We start from the raw sequence: 26,832 nt of genomic DNA on the forward strand, positions 1-26,832 counted from the left end.
CCAGCCAATGTGGAGCCAGCAGGAACAGTAAATATATTTAGTGATAGAGTCAAGATATTAAAAATCTCAATTGAATGGTACAATAGGCCCAACTTATTAAGAATCTACATGAAGTCCTGCTCCTGTGCCCAGAAAACTAGCTGTATATGTGCAGAATCAGAGAGTAGTGGCTAGACATCAAAGCTTGAAAATAAAAATCCTGGGGCTCTCAACGAATTTCAAGAATAATATAAGGGAAGTTGGGGCAGAGGAGGCAAAAAAAAATTAATGTGATTGTAGGGAATTTATACAATCCTATATCTTATATAGAATATAAGAGATTGACCCAGTTCTTAAGTGTACTGTTTAGCCCCCACCCTACTGGATTCTAATCTAGTAAAACACAAGCACAGGTCAGTCTATTATATGAGAACATGTTAAAGAAGGACTTGGTTTTGAGTGGCTTGAGTGGAAAAGAGTCTACTTAGGGGAATGATGACTGTCTTCAGTTGTTCAGCATTGTGCAAGGCCAGAGAGCAGAATCAAGACCAATGAGGGGAAGGTCACAGGAAATGCAAATTTCAATTCATTACAATAAAGAGCTTTTAAACAAGTCCAAGCTGTCTAAACAGAGAATGACTGAATTGTAAAGTGTTACGTGACCATCACAAAGTTTGAATCAGAGATTACGCTGCCTGACCTAGTATTTAAAATACATGTGCCACATAGAGAGTTGGAACAGTTGACCTGAGGTACCTTCTGTAGTTTTATGTCATTGAATGGAGTTTTGCTGAAGCTACTATATATCTGACCCCATCACTACATACACACTACCTTACACTCTGAGGTAAGAGAGTGGGTTCCACCTACTGTCCTTGTGTCCTATTCATGAGACATTTTTCTTGAATGTCAACTACAATTTAGTTCTCTACAGTTTATTAACAGTGTTTACATGACATTCTCTCATTCCTTCCTCAAAACAATAAACAATCTTATGAAATTTATAAGGCCATAGTTCTCTCTCTCTCTCTCTCTCTCTCTCTCTCTCTCTCTATATATATATATATATATATATATATATATATATTATATATATAAATCTCATTTTATTGTGGAACTTAAATTTTTGTAGAAATCTTGCTGTGTGTTTCATGGCAATTAAAAAATATTTTAGGGTTTGCTTAAGTGCCTCTTTGGTAGAGGGAGGCAAATTATTTTCTCAGTTACAAGGGGCTTTGACCTTTTATATATATATATATATATATATATATATATATATATGTATATATATATATAAAAAATATACATATATATATATATATATAAATCTCCTTTCTTCTCCCACCACCCCCACACACACACACCCCGATGGATACACTTCAATATATACACTGGCTGACATCTAAGTGCACACACATGAATTGAATTACAATCCTTATTATGATCATAGCTGATATTTATCAAATGCAAAAAAAAAAAAAACTTGTTCTTTAAAAACCAATCCCAGTAGAATCTGAATAAATTCTGTGGATTGTACCAATGTTAATTTCCTGGTTTGAATATTGTACTATGGTTTTAAAAGATGTTATTATTGGAGGAAGCTGGATAAAGGGTGCAAGGGACATCCCTGTACTTTTCTTTTCAGCTTCCTGTAAGTTCATCATTGTTATTTTTTTTAAAAGAGGGGAAGGGAAAAAAAGGAGGAGAAAGTCCAAAAGAGTCAACTCTAAATGTGATTTCCTACTAGTATTGACGGTAAAGAAGGCAGGTAAGGGGCAAGAAAGCAGGTGACAGATAAAACAGGAGCATGAGAACTTTAAAAGTATGTCATATTGAGAAGAGGCCTTCACTAGCTTCTGAAACCCAGACATTGTTGTAGAGCACCATTGGTAGGGAAACTGCAGTTAAATTTGCTGAACTCTGTAGTGAAACCTAAATAAAGCTGTCGATACAGTGTATGCACATTGCTAATTGATTTTTAAACATAACAGATGAATGAATAAAAGTGTAAAGATGGAACAGAATAAATTGTTTTCCTGGAATATGGTATCTGGCTTTTTTCCCATTTTATAAATACCTATGTCAAGTGAAGGGTGAGTACTCACAGTCCAAATTAGTTATGCAAAGTGGCTGTCAGGTGTGGAATGAGGATGAAACAAAAATTAGAACTCTAGATTTGAGCTCATGTGATGCGGACAGAATCCCAGAGGAGAAATCTGAATTAAGATTTTACCTGCTCCCTGAATGAAGAGAAACATAGCCTAAAATATTTTTTAATTGCCATGAAACACACAGCAAGATTTCTACAAAAATTTAAGTTCCACAATAAAATGTGTGCTCTACTGACAGCAGCAATTTTTGTAGATTGCCTTACCAACAGACTTAGTCCCTTTTCACAGTTGAAGCTCTACAAATATTTTCTGGATGACAGGCACTGCTGTTAAGTGCTTTACATGAATGTATTGTTTTCTTATAATGATATTTTGTGATAGGTGGTATCAATATCGTTTTCATTTAACCAATGAGGAACCTAAGGAAGAGAAAGATTCAGTGACTTACCCAAGCTTGTACAGCTACAGAATGGCAGAACTGCAGGTTCTGACTCAAGCCATCTGTTTTATTAGTCATAATTTAAAGGTAAATAAATATCTTAGCCATGAATAAATTAGTCCTTTCACGTATGTTATAGATATGATCAAAGTTTCTTAACCTTGATGGGTTTGCTTAAGTGCCTCTTTGGTAGAGGGAGGCAAATTATTTTCTCAGTTACAAGGGGCTTTGACCTTTCAGAAGTTAAGAAGCAATCCGAAAGATAATAATGTCTTAAAAATGAAGTTCCCTTGAGTTCAAATGGTTCAGAACACCGAGGAGATGTGTGTGAAGAGTGTGGTTGGAAGGTGTATGAATAGTTCCATGCTGACCTAGTCCATCATTCCACCTTGTACCAGCCACCAGAATGGCCTGAGCACCATGCTCCTAGGCTAACTCAACAGCCTGGGTTACACCCACTTGGCTCCCTCAGGAGATTCAGAATGGCATAAATAGAAGAGAGAGAGAGCCTTGACATTCAGTTCCCCATGGACCTAGCATGCTAAGCCCAAATTAATTCTAGGTGGAGAGGCATCAAGTAAAGCTCTTCTATTCTGCCTGCTTAGAAGTCATTGGATTCTTTATCTTTCCTGACAGCCATGTATGGCAGGCTGTTTGGGTTATAGTTAAATAGGACTGCAAGCTGGAATTTCAGTTAAGTGCTGAAAATTTTTGTTCTGGTGATGATATCATGTGACACTTCACTCACATTTGTGAAGGAACCGAGAAATGTGCAATTATATCATTTTATCCCAGTCACCTTCATAAGGGCACAAACACCACAGCCAGGTCCAATGTATGTTGCAATATACAGCATGTCCTGGACTAGTCCCCTTCATTTTTTCCCGTTTGTTTGTGTGTTTGTTTGTTTTGTTTTTGGTACTGGATATTGAATCGAGGGGTGCTCTACCACTAAGCTATAACCCCAATTCTTTTCATCTTTTAAGACAGTGTTTTAGTTAGCTTTTCATCACTGTAAACAAAATATCTGACAAGAACAGCCTGAAGGGGCTGGGGTTGTGGCTCAATGGTAGAGCATTTGCCTAGCACGTATGAGGCACTGGGTTCGATCCTCAGCACCACATAAAAAAATAAATAAAATGATTTTTTAAATAATAATTTTTAAAATAATAAATTTAAATAATAAATTTAAAAAATTTTTAGTTGTTCATTGACAACTAAAAAAAAATTTTAAGAAAAAAAAGCACAGCTTAATGGAGGAAAAGCTCATTTTAGCTCAGTTTTTCAAAGGTTCAATCTCTGGTTGGCCAATCCATAGCCTTTGGGTCCAACCAAGATAGAAGAGCATATCAGAAGAAAGCATCTCTGGACATGGTACCAGCAAGCAGAGAGACAGCTTAGCTCATCAGAGACAAAATATAAACCCCAAATGCATGCTCCTTGTGAACTACTTCCTCCAGCCACACCAACCTGTATATAGTTTCCACTCAGTTATCTACATCAATAGATTAACCATCAATTGTGTCATAGCTCCATAATCTAATTATCTTACCTCTGAACATTTCTGCATTGTCTCACACATGAGTTTTTGGAGGACATCTAATATCTAAACCATAACAGACAGACTCTCTCAAGTAAACTAGGCTGGCCTTGAACTTTTGATCCTTCTGCCTCACCTCCCGAGTTGCTGGGATTACAGATGTGTGCCATCACACCATAGTCCCCTTCATTCAGAGTTGATTTATGAGAAAATATATTTTAGTTTAAAAAGCACATAAGATGTCACAATTAATCCCACCATTGTGTATAACTATTGTGCATCCCCAAAATTTTAATTTTAAAAAAAAGGAAGACCTTTTTGAAATCACTGGAGGAAAGCAGCAGAAATACTTCAAGATATGGGTGTAGGTAATGATTTCCTGAACAAGACTCCAATAGCTCAGGAAATGATAGCAAGAAGTAACAAGTAGGATTGCCATGAGTGAAAAAGTTTCTGTACAACAGAGGAAACAATATAGCAAAAACACAGTCTACGGAATAGGAGAAAATTTTGCCAATATTCATCTGACAGAGGAGTAATATTCAGAATATATAAAGAACTCAAAATATTTAACAAGAAAACTAAGTAATTCAATTAATAAATGGTCAAAAGAGCTGGATAGATACATCTTAAATGAAAAAATAATGGCCAATAAATATATGAAAAAATGCTCAACATCATTAGCCATAAGGGAAATGAAAATCAAAACAACATTGAGATTCCATCTCATTCTGGTCAGAATGGCTATTATCAAGAAAAAGAAATAGTAACAAATCCTGAAAAGGATGTGGGGGAAAAGAACCTTTATATAGGGTTGGTGAGAATGGTACAGCCATTATGGAAAACAGTATAGAGAGTCCTCAAAAAACCAAAAACAGAACTACTGTTGGATCCAGCTATATCACTCCTGGGTATATGCCTGAAGAATTAAAAATCAGCATGAAGTAGAGATACCTGTGGTTTTCATGGCACCATTCACAATAGCCAAGCTATGGAATCAGCCTAGATGACCATCGACAGATGAATGGACCAAAAAAATGTGATTGATATACACACTGGGCTATGATTCAGCTATAAAGAAGAATGAAGTTGTGTCATTTGAAGGAAAATGGATAGAACTGGAGACCATCATGTTAGGCAAACTGAACCAGACTCAGAAAGATAAATATTGCAGGTTTTCTCTCATATGTGGTATCTAGTTGGGGGGGGGGGAGGGCATAAATGACATGAAAGTAAAAAGGGGACAGGGTGTGAAGATATAAGGTGGATGGATATGAACAAAGTTTGTCATACACATGTTTGAAATTGTCAAAATGAAATCTATTATTTTGTACAATTGATACACAGTAATTATGATAATAATTTTGAAAAGTGGAACACTGAAACATTGCACCATCTAAATGGGACATGTAACAATTGCTTCTAGTCCAGAACTGCCACATTCCTACCCTGTGATTTCAGCCCTGGGAAATGAGCACCAGGTCCCTCAGCTTTCACACCTTAATAGGCCAACTTCGGCTAGAAGAATGTGCTGATAAAACTGACTGAAAGTGTATCAGTGTCAGAACATAGTCCCAGTTAGTCAGTTTTAAAGGACAAATTGCCAGAGGAAGGAAGCATTTCCCATGCATTGGGTCACACTGACCAAATCTCTATCTAGTTTGCTGGTTACTGGTATTTGACAATTCAGTTTAGTTATTGGTATAGTCTTTCTAAAAGTTATTTTTAACCATTAATTTTTTTGTGTGTTTTCCTCAATATTGTGTTTTTATTTTAGCAGTGCTTTTCATCCACTCATTGATTATTTGTGGAGCAATTATATGCCAGCTGCTACGCTATGCCCTGGGTATAGAGCCGGGGACAAAACAGAAATGGTTATAATGCTCATGGAACTTTCTGCCTTCGTAGAAAGCAAGAAAATAATGATATTAATAATATTAAATACATACACATAAGTTTGCCACTTATCTCAGCCTAAGGGAAATTTCTCCAATGACTCAGTTTGATTCCACATTGGCCAAAATAATAGATTTTCACTCCATGTGCCTATTAGTTTCCTAGAGCTGCTGTCACAAATTACATGAATTTGGTGGTTTATACAACATAAAGTTTTTTCTTTCAAAGCCCTGTGGGCCAGAAGTCTACAACCGGTTTCAACTGGCCCCAAACCAAGGTGCCAAGGGCTATGCTACAATCTCTAAGGGAGAATCTTTTCTTGATTTCTCTGTTTCTAATGTTTGCTGGCATTCTCTCATTTGTGGTCACCTCACTCCAATCTCTTTTTCCATGGTAACATCACCTTCTCTTCTGTGCCAAATCTCCCTCTACTTCTCTATTAAAAGGATACTTATGATCGTATTCAGAGCCCACTGAGATAATGCAAACTAATCTCCTTATCTCAAGATCCTTAATCTTATCTGAAAAGACCTTTTTCTATACAAAGTAACATTTTCAGTTTCCAGGAAATGGGACCTGATATCTTTGGACACTTATCCAGCCTTCTGCAATGTATAAGCATAAATCCAGACTGTCCCCCGCCCCCCCCCCCGAGTGTCCAGGGCTATGGAACTGGATCGGTCATCCACAGGCCATGGGCATGGTGGTGTTTCACTTTCAGGACAGCTTGTGCTGAGTGTTTCTCACTCTACTCTGGGTTTCAACAATGCAAGCTCCTTCTATGCCTCTCATTCAGGGCACTTCCTCATTCAACTTCTGACTATCCATTCAGTAAAGCCCTTCAACCTCTTCTTCCTCCTTCCCTTGGCCCCAATCTTTCTAATCATTTCTGGGGAAAAAAAATGATCATGAAAACATTAAAACACATTTCTGCCTTTTGTAGCCAAAGACTTTTGGCTATTTTGAGGATCTTTTCCACTTCCTAGATGTGGGCTGAAGGAAGCAGTTGGGATACACAAAGCTCACAAATTTGAACTTCAGGATGTAACACTGCCTCATAATTAAACACTGTGACAGGTGTTACAGAGGATAAAGAAGAAACAAAGAACAATGCAATAGAACAAGAAGAACTGCTTTTTATAGTGTTAGAATGACCTCTTTGAAGGGTGACATTTAAGCTGAGAATAAGATAAGGAAGATCACTTCTTACCAGAAGAGAGAGTTTGCCTTAAGGTATCAAGAGAAGAAACTCTACACCTTGCCATGTGGGAATAACTGAAGAGTCAGCGGTACCTGGGCACAGACAGTGGGGTAAGATAAGGCTGAAGGTTGATTGAGATTCAACCAATATAATCTTACGAGTGGTACCCAAATGGTTTTATTTTGTTTTAACCGTAATAGGGACCTCAATGAGGTCTATCAATTCTGAAATCTGGTGATATTCTGAGAGTTTCTGATAGCTCCTGAGGCTGAATAGTGAATACTAAGAAATAAAACATGTTTTTGTCTATATTTTAAATTTTCTTTTATATTGAAATTTTCTTTCTGCACCCTTAAATCACTTAACCAGGATCTAGCATCTGATTAAAAAAAAAACCTTTGAGACAATCTTCCTTCTTTCTATTGTTATTTTTAATGGAAATTAGAAACATTCGCTTTGTTGTGGATTGACGTTTTCAGTGTTTCAAAGAGGGCCTATTAAATTTCAAATTCTTAAAGTTTCTCAGGAGTTCAAAGATATTCCAGGATCGTTTACTCTTTGTTACTCTATTTTATCTGCAAAGCAGGAATAGCAATGCCTTTTCAACAGGGCTGATCTGAAGATTAAGTAAGAGAAAGTATGTGGGAGTATCTGCCATTATGCTGGATACCTTTTAAATACACAATAACTGCTCCTGTCACACAATTTTGTCTGCATATATAGTTAAACACTCAACCCAGTTTAAGTCATTTCCATTGCATTCTGTTTGTCTTCAAGAGACAGTAAAAGTCCCGCATCGAATACTCTAATTCCAAAGATAGTGGATCCCTGTCGCTGGTTGATATAATAACACCTGCCCTGTCTAAATAGTAAATTGGTGGAAGAGAAGGGAATAGTAAACATAGCATTGGAAAAATCATCTTTTGCTTCTGCAGAAACACAATATTCTTGCTATATATTTAAATTATTAAATATCCTTTTCTTCAAAATCCCAAATGAATCTCTCCATGTTTCCTATTGTGACACTGTCTTAACTTACAAAAGCAGAAAATGTAAACAGAGTAATGATCCTTCTGTTCTGACTGAGAAATATGTGGTTCATCCCAGGAGAATACAGTGTTTGTCTTCAAATTTTTGCCACATCAAGTCTGGAATCATTTATGCTCTGGGTAGAACTAACCAAATGCAATTGTCGGTCATTGCTTTAACCATGAATGGAAATGTCAGAGTGAATAAGTTAATATTGGATCCTCCAGCCAGAGGGGATAACATATGCACAACATTTTAAAATGGAATGATATTTGCAGTTGAAGACTAGAATTGGAAGAATGGGCAGGAAGAATGACACGGAAGTCCCCTTAAGCCATGATAGGGAACTTGGGTTTATCATTTGAAGGTGGTAGAAAATATAATAATATGGTTTTATTTCCATGCAAGTAAGTTATTCTGGCATCTGGGCACAGTGTGTTTGAAGGACTGGAGGAAAAACTTGGAGTAGATGAGTTCAACTCGGAAATTCCATGGTCTAAATAGAGAGGATGAAGGCGGTAAATGGGAGAAGCATAACAAGGATAGAGAAAAAGGACAGAATTTGAAAACTCATTTGGAGGTAATGCTGCCCAAACCAAGATGTGGAGACTTGGTTGTGAGGGGTGAAGGATAAGGATTTGCTGAGGAAGTCTGATTTCTGTCCTGGATCCTGCCCTCTGCTGATACAGGAAAAAAGATGGAGGAAAGCAAATGAGGAGTTTAAAGTTCATCCTCCAGTGGTTTCTATGAGTCATCCATGTGAAAGTGCATGAGAGTTTTAATTTAGCTTTGCCTTTTGTGAGAAGGGAATTTAAAATTAACAGAAGTCTATCAAACTGACAGCAATTCAGTACAGAAAACTTTATTTTTAAAAGCTCCTACTATGTAAACTTTTTAGTGTTACATGTCCTCACCAAGATTTCTTACCCTTAGAATAATTGATATTTTGAACTGGAGGATTACTAGGAAGGCTACTCTGTGTATTGGAAAATGTTTATCCTTGGTCAATAACTCCTTACCCCTCCAGTCATGACACTCAAAATATGTCTCCAGATGTTGCCACTTGTCCCCTGATAGGCAAAATCATCCCCAATTGAGAAACATCATCTTAAACTAAATTAGTTCAATTTCATGAAAACTGATGAAAGCCAAATAGCAGCTGCATTATTCAAATTTAAATGTACACAACCTACACTAGATGGTATAGGAGAATAGAATGGACTTCTATCCAATTGTAACACATAAGGAATTCCACAAATGAGGACCATTCTGGAAAAGAGGCTTCACCCAACAGCTTGTCTCTAGATGGAGAGATCTAGGACAAGAAACATCACAATGGATCCTAATTACCATGGATGACAAAAGGCAAAGCAGTTGACAGCTCACCATAATTAAATTTGTCATTGAATCTGTCTCTACAGGCAAACAATACTGTAGGAATATCACTTCAAAGTTCTCAGACTGCCAGAAAGATTTATTAGCCATGTGCTGTGCCTGGCACCAGGAAGGAAGCAGTTTATAGAAAACATAGGTCATACCCTAAAGGAGCTTATATTTATCTAATTCTTCTGGAAACATCAAATTAATTTTTCCATAAGTAGAAACGTCTACACTTCTCAGAATCAGCCTTAGCTTAAGCCTTGCATGATTTGTAGGAATGTTGTACAGATGTATCACAAATAAAAATATGCAGAAGCCTTTCCACTTTTCTCTTAAGCCCAAGTCCAGACGGCACAGTGTATTCTTCAAAACTCAATAAAATTCGTAACTAAAATTCACAGGGAACCTGAAAACTTGCTCCCAGTTTACCGTGAATCTGAAATGAGATTGGTCATCATGGTGGAGTGTAGGCAGATGCTCATCCTGAAGTTCTCCTATTTTTGTGCCCATAATCCATTTAAATTTCTTAAATCTAAATTAAATGATAATTATTGTTTTGCTGTTCACTTTTAAGCAATGTAAAAGCACCTTAAAATAACACTGCACTTACCGTAGCAATGGCTGAAATTTAACTACAATTTCCTTGGGAGCCCAGTGTACCTACCATTCCACATGGGTTCTGTTTTATTAGATAAGTGGCAGAAAGGATAATATAAAGCTGGATGATGTTGGTTATCAGAAGATACATCATTTCATAGTGTCAATATTTATAGCTGTTTAAAATTTATACTTCCCTTCAATTGCACTGGCTATAATTTTGCACATATTGGGGTATTCCACAAAGAAGTCCAATTACTTTTACTCCTCCTGACCTCTATAACTTTGGGTGTTTAAAATATATATATATACATATATATTTTATCAAGAACTTAGTTATGTGCAACTTTTAGTATGTGTACTTCATTTTCCTGTAAATAAAATGAATCACACATTGTCATAAACTCTCTTCTTCTATTCCCTTTCAATTGTTTATAAAATTTTGAGGCGTTGGTCAAACTTTTTACTTTTGCTGTGTTTCCCATTACTGTGCCTAGATCCAAGCACCTTCTTCTGAGTTCTCTGACAGATCAGCTGCTCTGTTACTCCACCTAATCGTTAATTCGAGAAATGTTGGAGAGTGCAACCAGTTGACAAAAATATACATAAATACCCCGTATCTTGAGCAGACCTGTGGCCAAACAAGGTTGTAGATCACTGCCCCAGCATTGTCCCAGCATTTCATTGTGCCATTCGAGGCAGTCAAGCTTCTTTATAAGGACCATGGGCTGATGGCACCACGAGAGCTCCAGGATTATTCAGTGAGAAGAGAGAAAGAAAACGAGTTCTTACCTTTGTGGAGTTTATATTTTAGTAGGGCAGAGAAACAATAAACAGAACAAATAGGTAAGCACATACAGTGTTCGATGCTGGCCAATGCTAAGGAGCAAGAGCAATGAGCACAATGTAAGAAGGATGGGGAATGCCAGCACCAGGAAGGGGACAGCCTGTGCTGGTTGGCCCCAGAGGTTGGTATCAGGAGAGAGGATCAAAGGAGGTAGGGAGTGAGCCACATGGGCAGCTGAGGAAGAACATTTCATGCAGAGCCAGGGCTCAGCCCAGAATCTCCAGAATGGAAGAGTACTGGTGTACTGAAGAAGCAGTAAGGAAGCCAGAGAAACTGGAGTAGGAGAAGGCAGGAGAGAGGAGGCGGCAGGTTCTGTGGGAGTAGATCACATGTTTTATTTTTTAAGTATTTTGCTAATTTAAAAAAAAATCAACTTTTAAAAACTCTTATCTTTCATTCAATATAGATGTCACCACATTAAAATGGTAATTTAAAATTCCCTAGACATTAGGTTTTGAAATAAAGCAGGCAACCCCAAATGTAGGAGCAACATTGATGATTCAGGTAACAGAAACGGCTTCCTTCAAGAGCTTCCAGGACAGGCAGGCATTTGCAAAGCACTCTAAGTGCACTGGGCCATCTAATTCTCATTCAATCCCTCCCAGGTACAAACTATCTCAGTGTAATTTGTGAAGTTTGATGAATAACTTGCTAACTTCTCTGAACCCTAGTTTCCTCATTGCAAAGAGACAATAATAATAGTGGTTGCTTACTTAGTTTTTAGTGTTTAAATGGCATAATATAAGTTATGAACAGGGTAAATACTAAATAAATGCTAATTTTTATCTTTGTTACTAGTTCAAAATGAAGCCAGCAGCCAAAATAAGAAATCACTAAAGTTGTTTTTGTTTGGTTTCTTGTTTTTGTTTTTCTTTTTTTCAGAAAAGTGACAACATATTTAACTTTCAAAATCATTGGTAAACATAACCAATTCATAAAGCTTATATATCTATTTATTCAATCACTTGGCAAAATGTTACTGGGCGTGGCCACCATTCACTGGTGAAATTAAAAAAAAAAAAGACACTGTCTCCAGTTTCACTTAAAAATATGGGGAAGAAACAGGGAAGCAGATCTCTTTTCCAATGTAGTTATATTTTAAATATGGAGTTGCATAGTTGGCCATGGAAGTAGCATCTCACCCAGGCAGGGGATGGGGAAGATTTGGGCAAGTAAGTATTGCCAAGTGAGGCAGTGAGAACATATGGAAGGGTCCAGACATTAAAGAAAATTGTATCTTCTTCTATTTGGGGACCTGAGAGTTATCAATTGAAGCTGAAAAATGATAGCAGGAATCAAATCATAAAGGGTGTGATACACTAGACTTTGGGCTGTATCTGAGCAATACAAGGACACAGAGTGATTTCCAGCAAGGATATTACATGATCAAATTTGCATTTTTGAGTGATTACTCTAATTGCGTGCAAAGAGTGGTTTAGAAGGGACCAGAGTTAGAGGCAGGGCAACCAGGCATGGATATAATTTGATGCTTTGTGGGAGAAGAAACAGATCTCATTATGAATCTATTGTGTAGGGAAGACCCATGCTTCTTTGTTACAATACATTGTTATTTGCGGGAGGAGTGGGGGAAGGGATCAATATTAATTGTACCAAAGAAGAAATATAAAGCCAACGCATTTCATTTTCAGAAGAATCTCTAAGTCGACTGATTCGTAGCTCTCTATCTGGGGGCTCAACATCTATCAAGACTGAAATCACTGCAGTTTTTCATTTCAGGAGTCATTAGATGAAAAGCAAAAGTTTAAACATGAAGTATTTCATAATCCTTCCTCACCATTTCTCAGTTAAACATTATGCCCTGAAAAAAATACATGGATTTATAGCATCTGCTCAGAGCTATGAATGATTCTGCCGGGCCATATAACTGATGTGAAGTTACTATCAAATAGACAACTGGCAGGAAAGGGGCAGGGGGATGGGCTCACGTTTCAGCAAATTAATGATACCAGGAGAAAAACCATCCAGTCGTGACTGTTCAAACAGAATCTCAGAGGCATTCCATTATAATTGGCATTTGGAAAGTCCCATGGACCACACTTGTGCATCCCTAATTTCTGAGGTAATTCAGCTAAAATCCCTTCATTTCACCTGAATTACCCAGGCAATTATGGTTGTAATTTTTTTTTCTTTTTGCTCAAATGACTTCAAAGCAATGCCTCGAAGCACTATTTAAACAAAATCATCACTTTTCTGCCTTCTTCGTTTTTGTTTTTTTTATAGAATGACCTACCCACTCATTTTCCTCATGTTGTAATACAACACTATTGTATTAAAGTCTACACACACACACACACACACACACACACACACACACACACACATGCAATGTGTTAATTGTATTCTTATAAAATCTTCAAATAATTCTGTTGAAAAGACTAAAATCAAGTAAAAAGAAATCCCTTTAAAAATTTTTCCTCAAGTCTTTCCTCTGCCCCCAAACAGAAATAGTATCAGAATGGGTATTCATCTAAATATATTTCATGCATTCAAGTACACACACAAATGTGCATGCATGTATTTACACATTTGTTTTTAAATACAAACATCTAAGACAATGTAAAACAGACTAATGTATCAGGCTTTGGAGACAGATATGTTATGTGTTAAAGAGGTGGCCCTGGAAACTTACTTAATCTTTCTGTAGCTCAATTTCCTTGTTTATAAAATAGGAGGATAACATTACAGACTTCACACTGTGGTTATGAAGAGTAATTATTTTGATACACACAAAACATTTATAATAGTACCTCATGACAAACACTCAATGAATATTGACTATTGTTATTGTAAGTTTTAAAAATGCACTGATATTTTTATATATGCTTATATACTTGTTTCCTAGAGATTTGACTTACCAGTGCACAAGACTTTTCCTGAGTCTGTCTGTTGTTTATAATATTTCATGGTATGAGGATACCATGCTAGTTTAACCATCATTCTATTGAAGGACATTTAGTTTGTTACCCAGTTAGGTTTTGTTTTGTTTTGTTTTCTGTGAACACTGTTTAAATGGAAGTATTTATGTATATGAATGATTATTTTTCTTGGGTAGTACTGATAGGTGGCAAGCCAAATTAGGAGGATATGAATGTATTTACTTTAAATAGATGTATTTGGCAAGATATTGCCAAACTGACCTCCAAAAAGCCTATGCCAATTCACACTTTAACATGAGGATATAAATTTCACCAAATCCTTGGCAATACATTACCATTTTTAAATAAAATAATATTTTCTTCCCATTCAAATTTAATCTGCATCTCTCTAAAAGGGATATTCAGTATTTTTAGCTGAGAACTTGAGAGAGAGAGAGAGAGAGAGAGAGAGAGAGAGAGAGAGAGAGAGAGAGAGAGATTCATACAATTTCTGCCAGGATTGAACTAGCCATGTGCAGTATAAAAAAGAATTCCAGGATGACTTAAAGATTGGATGACAGTGGAGTCTTAGAAGTAAGGCTGGAATAGCTAGCTGAGTAGAAATTAAGAGCCTTAAAGCCTATGCTGAGTATGGTGGAGATGGTATTTGTAAATATCTATATAGGGTTTTATTTTAAGCAAGAAAGTAACATAATAGAGAATAAATGCTATTGGGACGAACTCTGGACAAGGTGGGGGATTTACTAAAACAGGAGAATGGAAAAAGTACGTAAAAATATATAGTAAAATCAAAACAATCATTGTATTGTTTTTGTATTAAAAATTAATATTAGAAAATAGAGTTGGACCCTGCCTGTCATGGAAAGTGCTTTGCATGCTTCAGAAATTTTAATTTTCTCTTTTAGAAAATGGGGAAATACACACAGGGTAAGGACATCCATATTTATTGAGTGCATTCCTTGGGCCATGGTTAGTGTAGCACTTTGCATGGACAGCCATTAAATCTGAAATGGCTTCTTTGAAATAGATAGTATTAATACCATTTTGCATATGTGGGAACTAAGGCTTGGAAAAATAATTGACTTTCTTAAAAATCTTTGGGCCTAAGCTTCAAAGCCAGTTCTCTTCATATTAGTTATGCAAATACTGGGTGAGTACTGTGCACTGTACTAATTACTAAGGAGAAACAATGTAGGAAATTCCCTGACCTCAAGGACAATGTCTACCAGCGCTATGCTCTTTGGTACTCATCACTAGAGTTTAATCAAAGCAAGGATGAAATGACTTGGGTTGGTGTCTAGAAGAGAATTTAGATAATAATTTAGATAAGAGAGAAGCTGAAAAGTATTTTAAAATCTATGCAAAAAAATCATAAGAAATAAAAGGAGAGAATGAGGTGTGATGGTAAATGAGTATCAACCAATATTTGTGGTTAATTGAAACTGGGTCAAGGAAAGAGTTAAAGGTGTCTCAGGGGGTCTAATTTGGATGACTGCAAGTTTACTGATAGCAGGGACTATGGAAAAGGGTTATAAAGAATCCTTGGAAGTTCAATCAGTAAGAACCTTTAAAATATGCAAAAATGTTAGTATAATGGCAACAAATGTAAAGAATATTCTCTGGTTGTGCATTTAATTGGAAAGACATTTACATGTAGAGCCAGAGAGATATTGGACAGTAAGCCTTAAATACCCTTTAAATTTTCACTTCTGTTCCTGCAAAAAGGCAGCTACAATGGTGAATCTCTGCAATTAAATTAAATGTTATAGCTGTTATTAATGTTTTACTATTCATAATACACAGCAATGTAAGTGGTCAGGCCATTTTACACTTCACAAGAGTAGATATGACAATCCCAGGATCAGAAAACTGCCTAGATTTGCAGTGTTTTTCCCTTATAATACTTTAAATTGATTTCCTGATTTTCCAGATACCCAAACAGGTTATATTGAAGTGTATCCTTTGAAGGATTAGGTTAAAAACTTTCAGCCATCTATTATCTCTATGAGAACTATGAACTCTATGAGATTGCTAGAGTAAGAAATTAAAGAATAAAGGAAGGAATAAAGAAAACTATTCTGGTTGACATAATCCTAGATGTTGTTTCATATTATGCGTACTGTCGGCTAGGCATGGTAGCATATGCCTGTAATCCCAGGGACTCAGTAGGCTGAGGCAGAAGGATCAAAAATTTGAGGCTAATCTCAGCAATTTGAGTGATCCCCAATTTAGTGAGACCCTCCATCAATTTTTTTTTAATGAAAAGGACTGGAGATGTAGCTCAGTGACACAAATGATGTTGCTAAATTACTTGAAAGTGATTAAAAGCAGTGGATTCACCTAATCCATAAATTCAATCTCCAGTACCAAAAATAAAAACAAATACATGCTATCATCTGGGCAGGGCAGATAGGAAGATGAAATGTATGTCCTGCTATTGGCTAAGCTTTTTTTCTAGTTTGCAGAATCTCTCATAATCTTCCAGCTCCTGCTCTGTGTCCATTACATAAACAACCTATCTACAACAAAAATCAGTGCAGACTCTTTGAAATGTGGGTCTTGAGGATCTCAGCCAGTGTCCAAGTATGCAGCTCTGCTTCATAATCATTGAAAAGCCCTCACCAGAATGCCATTACTCCTTATAAACTAACATAACCATTTAATGCTGGTCTAGATCATCCTTGGGATGATGAAGAACTGAGAAATAATACCCCTTGGTATTTGGCTGCCCTCAAACTTACTTTTTCAAAACTTAACTCAAGCATCTCCTCCCTTTCTTCATGTTGTCCTTTGCTGTTAGTCACCCATCTTCTCTAGTAAAATGGTTTTTTCTCACATCCACTAAAAATTCAAATTTCATGATGGAGGTTGATTTGAAAAAAGTTGTCAAAGAAATGTCATGTCCCAAGCATCAGCTACTGTGTGCTCTTCCATCTTAGTAACATCTTCCTAAGTCTTAACTGGCAATCAATTATCTCAGTTTGCTCAGAACTAAGTCTCAGTGCCAAAACCAGGATAGCCCCCCTGTGGAAATCAAGGCACAAAGAGGGGAGACTGCTTTCTAAAGATTGCCCTGGGATTTGTTCATGATCAACACTAGACAGTTCTAACCCCGGTTCTCGCCTTTCCTCAATGGCTCTCTGCTGAGGGTTTGGTGGTTTGATTAAGGTGTGGCATTAAATTTTACTCACTAGGATGCATTTGCATGTTTTAACTAGAGCGATAGCAGTCCTGAGTATGGTGGAGATGGTACTTGTAATATCTATGTCAGGGGAGGGGAGCAGTGGTAATTTCAGCAACCCCTCTCCTGTGCTAAAGCAGACCTAGAAACAAATGTGGAGAACTGGTGATCATGACACTCCGGATTAGGTAAATTGCAAGAAGTTATTTGGGGGTTCAGTGTCACACGGTGTCATGCCCTGGCAGAGCGGACAGGCACAGCACCATGCATCTCAAAAGCACAAATTACTGTGAATAATCTCAACTGCTTCATTGAAATTTACCATTCAAAAATTAACACATTGACTTAAACCTCTCATTTTCTAAGAATATTTCCCAGGCATTTTGCTCTATTTTCAAACCTCCAAAGCTCACATCTGTGCTCCTGAAGATGATTGTGGGCATCTGTATACATGTGTGTGATGGGGGCAGGTGGGCGTTCACCCTTCATCTCAACAACCATCAGGGATTTTTGTTCCTCCTTTGGGTGCCAGGGCATCAAGGGCTGTGTGGAGTTACTATAAAATGCAGTAGCTGAATTTGATTCCAATTTTAGTTCCCAGATTTGAAAGGTGGGCTGAGATCAACCAAATGTTAGATTTGTGAATATCTGATTTCTGGCACTGATTTTTATCCTAAAGCTTTTGCTCATTTTAGGCTTTCTGTCACCCCTGAGGCTACTACTAATGTGCTGCATTCTCCACTTACGTGGTTCAAAAAATTTTATAACTACTCTCTCAGGATAAAAATATGTGCAATTATATGCACTTTTTTCCACATTAACCTCCTTGCTCTTTTCTGGTGTTCGATTATTTGATGATTTCCTTCTCTCAAGATCGCTCACATTATGCAGACTCCTATCAGCTGAATCTCCTGCACACTGGTTCTTTCCTTAACCAAGTGTGACACTGGGGAGGGGCTGAGAGGAATAATTTTTCATGAATAACTAATGATCATTTGTAATTAGCATATCAATTGTATGTATGAAAATGATGTTGCTAAATTACTTGAAGGTGATTAAAAGCAGTGAATTCACCTAAATTGTTTTATATGAGGATATATTTCTAAAATAGCATCATATACCATTAGTTGATTTTTTCTTCCTACATAATATAAAGGAAACCACTACCTACTCTAAAGACACTGTTACATTTTGTCACTGCTGTTATTGTCCTTGGGTATCTGAAGCCCTGTAACAATATTATCACTGAGAAAGTAGTTCAACAAAGACTTAGCATTTGTTGGACCCCTTGTAAGTGCAGGTATTGTTCCAAGTGCTTTGTTTACATTAAAGGTAATGGTTGTGATGATTCTATATAGCAAGTACCCCATGATATCACTTTATAGAGGAGGAAATTGAGGCTTGAAGAACTTAATCAACTTATCTAGGTTCACACAGCTGGTAAATGAAAAAGACCAAATCAAACTGGCTCCTTAGTTTAATAGGAAAACATATATACACACACACACACACACACACACATATACATGTAATATAGAATGTAATGTATATTATATATCTATCTGTATTACATGTGTATAATATCTACCTATATTATATGTGTATAGGTAGATAGGTAGGTATAGAATGTTTTATTATTTAAATAAGTATTTATTGGGCACATAACAGATGCTGATAAAAGGATGGATAAATGAGGCATCCTGCCCTTGGACAATCTAGTAGCAGAAGAATTATTGTGAACTGATAAATTATACTATGCTGAGATAGATATTAGCATTTAGGCAGGAACAAAAGTGCTCTGAAAGAACATTAGCATATTGTTTCCAAGGGATAAATGTGATACTTTTAATGCACTTGCCACTTTTCTTAAGCAAAAGATAATACAGTTAGAATAGGAAAATTAACATATTTGAGAGAAGGAAAGGATCAAAGAATCATAAAGTTCTGAATATATTCTGTAGCTTGTTCATAGATAATAACTTCTTAATTAAATACAAAGACAACATAGCTGCTGCTGCTTTTTTCTTTTTTCTTTTTTTTTTAATGAAAAAAAATGCTCTCTATAGAGCTTACACCAAGGCAAAATGATAAGATTTCCATCACCAGACCAACACTTTCTTCCCTCAGTGACATCTCCTGGTTGGATTAGTTACAGTCTGAAGCACGGTATCCAAAGGCAAATCTGTGCATCAGAGAGTGACTGGCTGGGTCTGAGTTTTATACCCAGTCATAAGTATATTGCTATGAATGTTGATATGGCAAGTCTAAGAACTGCCTAGATGTCTGTATTTAAAAAGTTCTTCAGTTGACTTCTATAAACATCTAGGTTTAAAAACTACTAGTCTAAAAATTTCCATGAATAAAGAAAGCTACCTATGAAATATTTACTTTTCCTTTATTATCTTGTTTTAGACTACAGACTGGTATGGATTGGTTAGTCTTTGTGAACAGATCAATCTCAGTTCATATCTGTTTGTCCTATGTACTAGGTGGAGATCTGGAACGAATTTTTTAACCTTTTCCATTACCATTTTTATACATGAATTGTGAGGATTACATATAATTCTCATAAATCAGCTGGCCTTGCACTAAATAAGTACTTAGTAAGTGTTATAATAAGATTAAACATACATGCATACACACATTTATTTATATAAACACACATATTCTTAAAATTAAATACTTAAAACATCTTATTGGAGAACAGCAAAACTATCATAAGAACAAAGTGATCTATCTGGCTGCAACAATCCAATTTTACATTCTTGAAAATAATACAGCCTTTTATTTATTGTTCCATAGAAAATGTCTAGGGATTTGAATTTCAGTAATGGCTTGTCTGCAAATGTCTTATCCTGTACTCTTCCTTAATTTGGGGATTAAGAATTTGTGTGTGGATAAATACAGGCAGACTTCTGACATCCTGAAAATTCAAGGGCTTTAATGACAGCAGCAAATATTTGGTTTATCCTGTGAAAGGCACCTGAATGGATATTTATGGAATGGAAGTCTAAACCTTTTATTTTAATAAATTTTATTTAAATTTTAATAAATTTCTCCAATCCAAAAAAAAAAAAAAAGAAAAACATCCAAAATCAATCACTATTACCTTTTGGGAAAAGAGTATGTCATTGTTTAGCTATATTGGGCCTTTTGAAAGCTGAGAATCACTGCCCACTAACAGTGACCCCTCAGGTCGACTCATGATTTTCCTTTACTGGCCAACTCACACCCTTCTGCTAGGAGTTGACATAGCTTTTCCTCATCATTAGTTTCTATCCTTTCACATCATGCAAAACTGACCTACAATGTGTGTGTTTCATTTTTGGATTCCTTGTCCTCAGAAACTAGTATAGTGTTGGGGGGGGGGTATTTTGTTTGTTTTAATCTTTTTTTTAGATGTTGATGGACCTTTATTTGGTTTGTTTATTTATATCCGGTGCTGAGAATCAAACCCAGGGCCTCGCACATGCTAGGCAAGTACTCTACCACTGAGCCACAACTCCAGCCCCAGTAATATAGTGTTTTTGAAAAAGAAGTAGGTAATAACAATGAGTTCTAATCTACTCTTACAACAAACAAAGTTATACAACGGGCTGGGTCCCAGCTCCTCTTAGTCTCTGTTTCCTTATGTCTTAAGACAAAAAGGATATAAATGAGATTGTTTCTAAGAGACTTTTCAGATATACTGTTCAGAGTTTCTGAGCTGCTTAATTGTAACCTCACACTCTTAACATCCTTTACTCCCCGATAATGTCATCTGCCCTTTGGATTAAGTAAAATCCAAAGAAATGGCTGATGTCACTCAGGAGCAGACACATACACTTGAATGTAGGTATGCCTGAAATAACCAGGAGGTATTGTCAACTCTTTGTTGTCCAACAAACGTTTTAAGCAACTTATGTCACAGCAAACTCAGCCAGGAGGATTTCCATGTAATCCCAACAGAGAAAAACCTACATACAAATTTAAGCATCTGGTAACTGAAGGGTACACAGATCGCAAGATTCCTTCCCAGAGCAGGCATCTCTTCTATCTGAGGTCTAACCAGAGTCAAAATGCAATTATCATGGGGGTCAAGGGGAAGCTATTCATTCATGCACAAGTTTATGTATGTAGTATAATCCAAATTCTCTCTTATTAGAGAAGATTCTCAATCAACTAGGAAAAATTGAACATACCAGAAATAGTAGACATTTTAATATCTCACGAAGTGTGGAAATAGAAAAGCTACTGAAACATCACAATGCAGCCGTGTTTAAAGGTGGTTCATTTGTCAGCTGCTGATTTGCTATACTTCATCAAATAAACTACCTTCAAAACTTCCTAGGGCCTACTTACTACTACATGAGATTGCTCACCAAACAAGTGTGCATCTGATTATTCACTGAGCTATTTGTTTCCTCTGTTTCCTAAATGAAAATAGATTCTTGTAAATATTAACTTCTTATGGTTATATGCTTAGCATTTCATTAGTGTGTGTTTATGAATTTTGAAAATAGTAAAAAAAAATATTTGAACTCTCCCTTCCCATATTGATTTTTGATGTGCATTTTAAAAAGATTTGACAGCAGAAATGTTTTTCAGGACAGGAATGTCTATTTATTTCCTAGTACATTTTATTTCATTTCAGTGAAAGCTTAAGGCCAGCCTCAGCATAACTATAATTTATATAAAGTTTTTCTTTAGAGTATTTTTTTTGTTTTAGGACCATAAAATATTTCCTGAGTAACTAATATATATGCTCATGTCTTCTGTATCCCCCCTCACCTTCTTAATAAAATCCAACTTTCACCAGATGTCAATTGGAAAGCCTTTTGTTAAATTAATTCATGCTAACAACTTTCACAAAACGCAATAATAATTATAACAAAGAGATGAATAATTACAAGCAAGGGAATGAAACCAAAAAGCACAGAATTTCAGGTTTTTAATTTTAAAGTTGGAAGCCTTTCCAGGTGTCCCCGAGCCATATACGAACCACATTCTCATCTGTGAGACCGTTGTCACAAGATTTCAGAGATTACTCAAGTTATTACAAGGAATGATTCCTAAATCAGGAGGGCTTTATACATAGTTTGAGTAACAACAACAACAAAAAAAAACTAGCTTAACTATATACAAATCATCTATCAAGTTTCAAAACGGGTTTTAAATATTTAGCAAGAAAAAAAGTATGCTTTCTATAAGACTAAGGAATAGATGAAGTCAAAAGCAGAAATATATGCCAAACCTTCAGGGTATAAGGGATACCCAGTAATGAGTGTTTGCACATCAACATATGCACTTTAACTGAGCATCTTTTGGCTTTTTTTTTTTAATTCACTGAGCAAGACTTCCAAGAGTAGGTGGTATGCATTTTTGTTCTTACCATAAAATGGAAAGAAAAAACAAGGGGGAAAAAGCTACCTTATTCTCATTAAGAAATTATACAGAGGAACTGAAGGCACCCCAGAAAATTAACAAATAATAGGTTAAGGAGACAAGTATATACCTTCAAAATTACAAAGTAGGCAAAGCAGGTAGAAAAAGAGAACTATCCAGGATGGGCCTTAACTATATGATCACTATTATGGTAGGAAAACTTGGTGATTTGCTTGTCTTAAGAAAAGACTTAAGATGCTGAAAACAATTTAAAAACAAGGTTGATTGTCTGAAATAATAAATTCTATGAGTATGCTTATATGAATTCAAACCCATCTCTAAAATTCATCTGAGTTTCCAAATAATGATCAATTCTCTAATTTGTGTTATTTGGTTTACTAAAGATATTTTCAGTAGTAGAAATGAAGTCGGATGCAGTCCAGATCTCATATAATGGTTCTGTACCCTGATGGGGAACACAGAGGAAGCTAAGAGTCCATCAAGAGACCTGTTGATTCTGGTGAGCCCCAAAGGGATGGGAGCTGAGTCAACATGTAATCCATGGATTAAAAACATAAAGACCAAAATTCTAAGTTTGAAGACCATAGAGTCTGCTCTCTGTAAATTGGAGAGGATAACTTCACTTCGATAGTTCCCAGGGCTGAGTATGGACATCATGGCTATTATTTCTGTCAACCCTTTGCCCCTGCCATGAAAGCCCATGCCCTGCATTAGTACCATAGCCCTCCCGTGGCAGCTCTGAATCACAGGCACAGTGCCTAAAAAGAGATAATGGGCCTCTCACGGTCTGGCCTAGAATCTACAACCTATTAAATGAAAGCAAACAGAACAAAAGCAAAAAAAAAAAAAAAGTCTGGAAACTAATCAACTGGCCTAGAAAAGGAGTGAACCAGCGTTATTAAAACATATAAACATGCAACTTTTAATATTAAAAAAGAAATTATGCACAACCGAATCACCAAGTTTTCCTTTAAAAGGAAAATTTCATACCATATCAAATCCTGTTGGTACAAATTACAAAGAAATTACAAGCACACAGAAAACAGAGTTTATATTGTGTAATATTTTCAAAGTTTTCCTCTCTCTTTCATGTTGTTCCAAAGAATTTAGTAGGATAAATACTTAATAAAAGTCTGCTAAGAGACTATGTTCATGATTGAATGAATAATTAAAAGAATGAATTAATCAACGAATGTACCTATTTTCCTAGACTTTAACCACAGATAAAAATTCACTCTACCTAAAACCTCTTTAAAACCTCTGCTTACTGTGCAATCCAGACATGGAACATTGGTTATATAAGTTGCCTCCAGGGCTCACTGTGCCCAATTTTTAAACCCTTATTATCTGTGCTATACTCCAACAAATGATAAACCGAGCTTTTACAAGCTGCCAGTTACAATATTGTTGCTAAATTCAAACCTTTTCTTCCTCAGTTCACGTTCACCTTTCTGAAGCAAGGTTTAGAATTGGACATAATCCTTTAAATTTCCAAATCTGTAGAGTAGTGGTAATTATGAATCTCATATTACAATAGATATGAGCTTCAGATGTGAATTACTGTGTTTTTTGGTAGCTTAATCTGATATCCATTTCAAGTGTCCCCCTTCCAATTAGGCTATGAAAATGTAATCTCAACCAACTGTACTTGGCCTCCTCTTGCCACCCAGTGCCACTCAGATGTTCTGATGATCTTTAAGCTTATCTCAGTTCCTAGATATCACACAGCCAATTTTTCTTGAAATTTTATTGAAGAAGTTAGGCACAAAGGCCTTTACACTACAATCTTGTAAATTATTGGTCATGTCACCCACTCTAGGAATCAGCTGAGAGGAATGAGAAGCAGTCTCATTTCTTTGTAGGGTCCCACAAAATGTGGTTACTATCTCAAAACTAAAAAAAAAAAAAATAGAAAGGGGTAGCAATGTAGCTCAGCAGTAGAGTGCTTCATGAGATATGGTGCTCAATCCCCAGTACCACACCAAAAAAAGGAAAAGAAATCCCTTTCAAAATGTTAGCATTTCTTTTATATTATTTTTTAACCCTCCTGACTTGAATCCCTAATCTGATCCATTCTCTGTCCTGATGAAGCCTAACAGGCTCACAGTTCATCTATGAACATAATAAATGATGGTAATGGTATTATATCCCACTTGCTGTGCTTGCTTCAACTTTTAAATTCTGGACTTTCGATAGGATACTAATTTCAGTTCAGTCTCCCAGGGAAGAGAATATGGAAGGACTTTCCTGTAACAAACCTCCTTGTCTTTTCAGAGCGTGGAAGGAGAGCACCATGAGAAAGCTGTGGAACTACTCAAGGCCGCAAAGGACAGTGTCAAGCTGGTGGTCCGATACACCCCGAAAGTCCTGGAAGAAATGGAGGCTCGCTTTGAGAAGCTGCGAACAGCCCGGCGTCGGCAACAGCAGCAATTGCTCATTCAACAGCAGCAGCAGCAGCAGCAACAAACACAGCAAAACCACATGTCCTAGGTGAGCAGTGCCTGGTTCTGTATAAGGAAGGTCCCTTAGATGCGATCGAAATTGTTGTTTTTAAAAATACAATTCCCTAACTGAAACAACATCACTACATCTAATAGTCCAAACAAAATCAATCAAATCAAAGGACAAGGATGTCAAAAAAAGTAAGCATATATCACATAGTTTTTTTGTTTGTTTTTTATGGGTGAATCAATATAGTCTCAAGGAATGTTAAAGAAATTAATATATTTTGGGAAGGGTTAAGTACAGATTCTAAGATGCCTTTATACAATTAGGAAGTGCAGTCTCTGTGCTAATCCAGATCTACGCATACAAACTGCACAACCTTACAGTGCTGGCCTTGTGAAGATCTTGAGAATAAAAATAAAATTTATGGGAAATATGTTCCATCTAGAAGAATGAAGTAGAGATTTGCCAGTGCTCAGGATCTGAGAGATCTTGAAGTTCATTTTTGTTATTCATTTAAAATAGATATCTAAGATTCTCTTTCTAAACTCTACTTGGTGACTCAGATGCTAAATCAAGTGCTGTGTATTTCCAAGAAAATTGAAGGAAAAAATATTGACAGTAAGAGTCACCATCATTGAAGTGCCGATTGTGTGCGAGGCCCTTACACACATTATCCCTAATACTATGAAAAAAATCCTTCAAGGCAAGTGTCATTAAATCCTGCCTCTTTGGATGAACAACCTGATATTGCAGTAATTTCACTGGATTCCTCATAAACCCATTTACAGGAAGCACAGAATTATTTTTCTCTTACTCTGCCGTGTACTTTATCTGCCAATATCAGATGTTCTGAAGTTACCTACATTTTTCTTGCTATTCTTTGGAAAAGACAGTTTATATCATCAAGTACCTTTGCACTACAATGTATGCAGGTGTGTATTTGAAATGAGGCTCAAATATTCTTGGAAAAATGATGATGGTAGGTTTGAGTTATTTCATATTATATTACAAATTGCACAACCAGGGACATTGGATATAACATGAAGTTTTCAGATTTTTGTGACTCTTATGAAAAGGAGAGGCTATGTAGGGGAGTTTTTAAAAAATGTACAGGATTTATCCTCTGACACTCTTGGAAATTTAACCATCTATCTCCCATAGCCTGCTGCTTTTATTAGACATACTGTGGCTTTTATCTTTTTCTAGAACTACATTTTCATTCTAAAATGTGTATTTATTCAACAATAAACTCCTCCTTGGCACTCCCATGGGCCAGGCTTGTTCAAGGAGTTTCAGGAGCAAGCAGGAGCAATGTCCTAGATCTCATGATGTTGACAGTCTGGTGGAAGAGAAATTTATTTTAAAAAAAATGTAAATTGAACACTTCCTATTGGGACCAGTGGTTTACACAGTTAGAGAGTAATTAAGGCTGTCTGAATAGAGACTGGTGAGTGGAGACTTCGGGCTCGGTTGTCAGGAAAGACCTCTCAAAGGAGAAAATATTTAAGATGAAACTGAACAAAGAGGAGAAGCCACAAAGAGAGACTAAGAGGAGGAAATAGCCGGTACAGTGGTGCACAAGCTACTTGATGTTTGAGGAATAAAGAAAACCTGGGTGGTTAGGGGCTAGAGAGGGAGGAGGAAAGACAGTAGTGGTTTAAAGGGCACCAAGATGGGTAGGGGCCAGCCATAGAGTGCTTTGCAAAGCCCCAGGGAAATGAGGTGCAGTGGAAGACCCTGAAGATTTTAAAGCAAAAGAGCGACCAGAATTTATGTACCATAGAGATCATTCTAGCTGCTGTGAAAATGGTGATTGCAGCATAAGAGTGGAAGCAGAGCCAACTAGAAAACACAGTGGTCCAGGCAAGAGATGCGGTGGCTTTTGCTAGGTGATGTGGTTAC

General features: G+C 36.5%; 1 protein-coding gene across 3 annotated transcripts in view; it reads left to right on the forward strand.

Annotated features, from left to right (window-relative positions):
• Lin7a (lin-7 cell polarity scaffold A) overlaps positions 1–26,832 on the forward strand; it is a 145,506-nt gene that overhangs the window by 106,782 nt on the left and 11,892 nt on the right. For all 3 annotated transcript variants that reach the window (XM_005337996.4, XM_040280272.2, XM_040280273.2), the window contains one exon: positions 24,757–24,972. In XM_005337996.4, the coding sequence (XP_005338053.1) occupies positions 24,757–24,972 (216 nt within the window). The remainder of the gene's footprint in view (positions 1–24,756; positions 24,973–26,832) is intronic.

Source organism: Ictidomys tridecemlineatus, chromosome 6 (genome assembly GCF_052094955.1).
Source record: "Ictidomys tridecemlineatus isolate mIctTri1 chromosome 6, mIctTri1.hap1, whole genome shotgun sequence".
Classification (NCBI taxonomy): Eukaryota; Metazoa; Chordata; class Mammalia; order Rodentia; family Sciuridae; genus Ictidomys; species Ictidomys tridecemlineatus.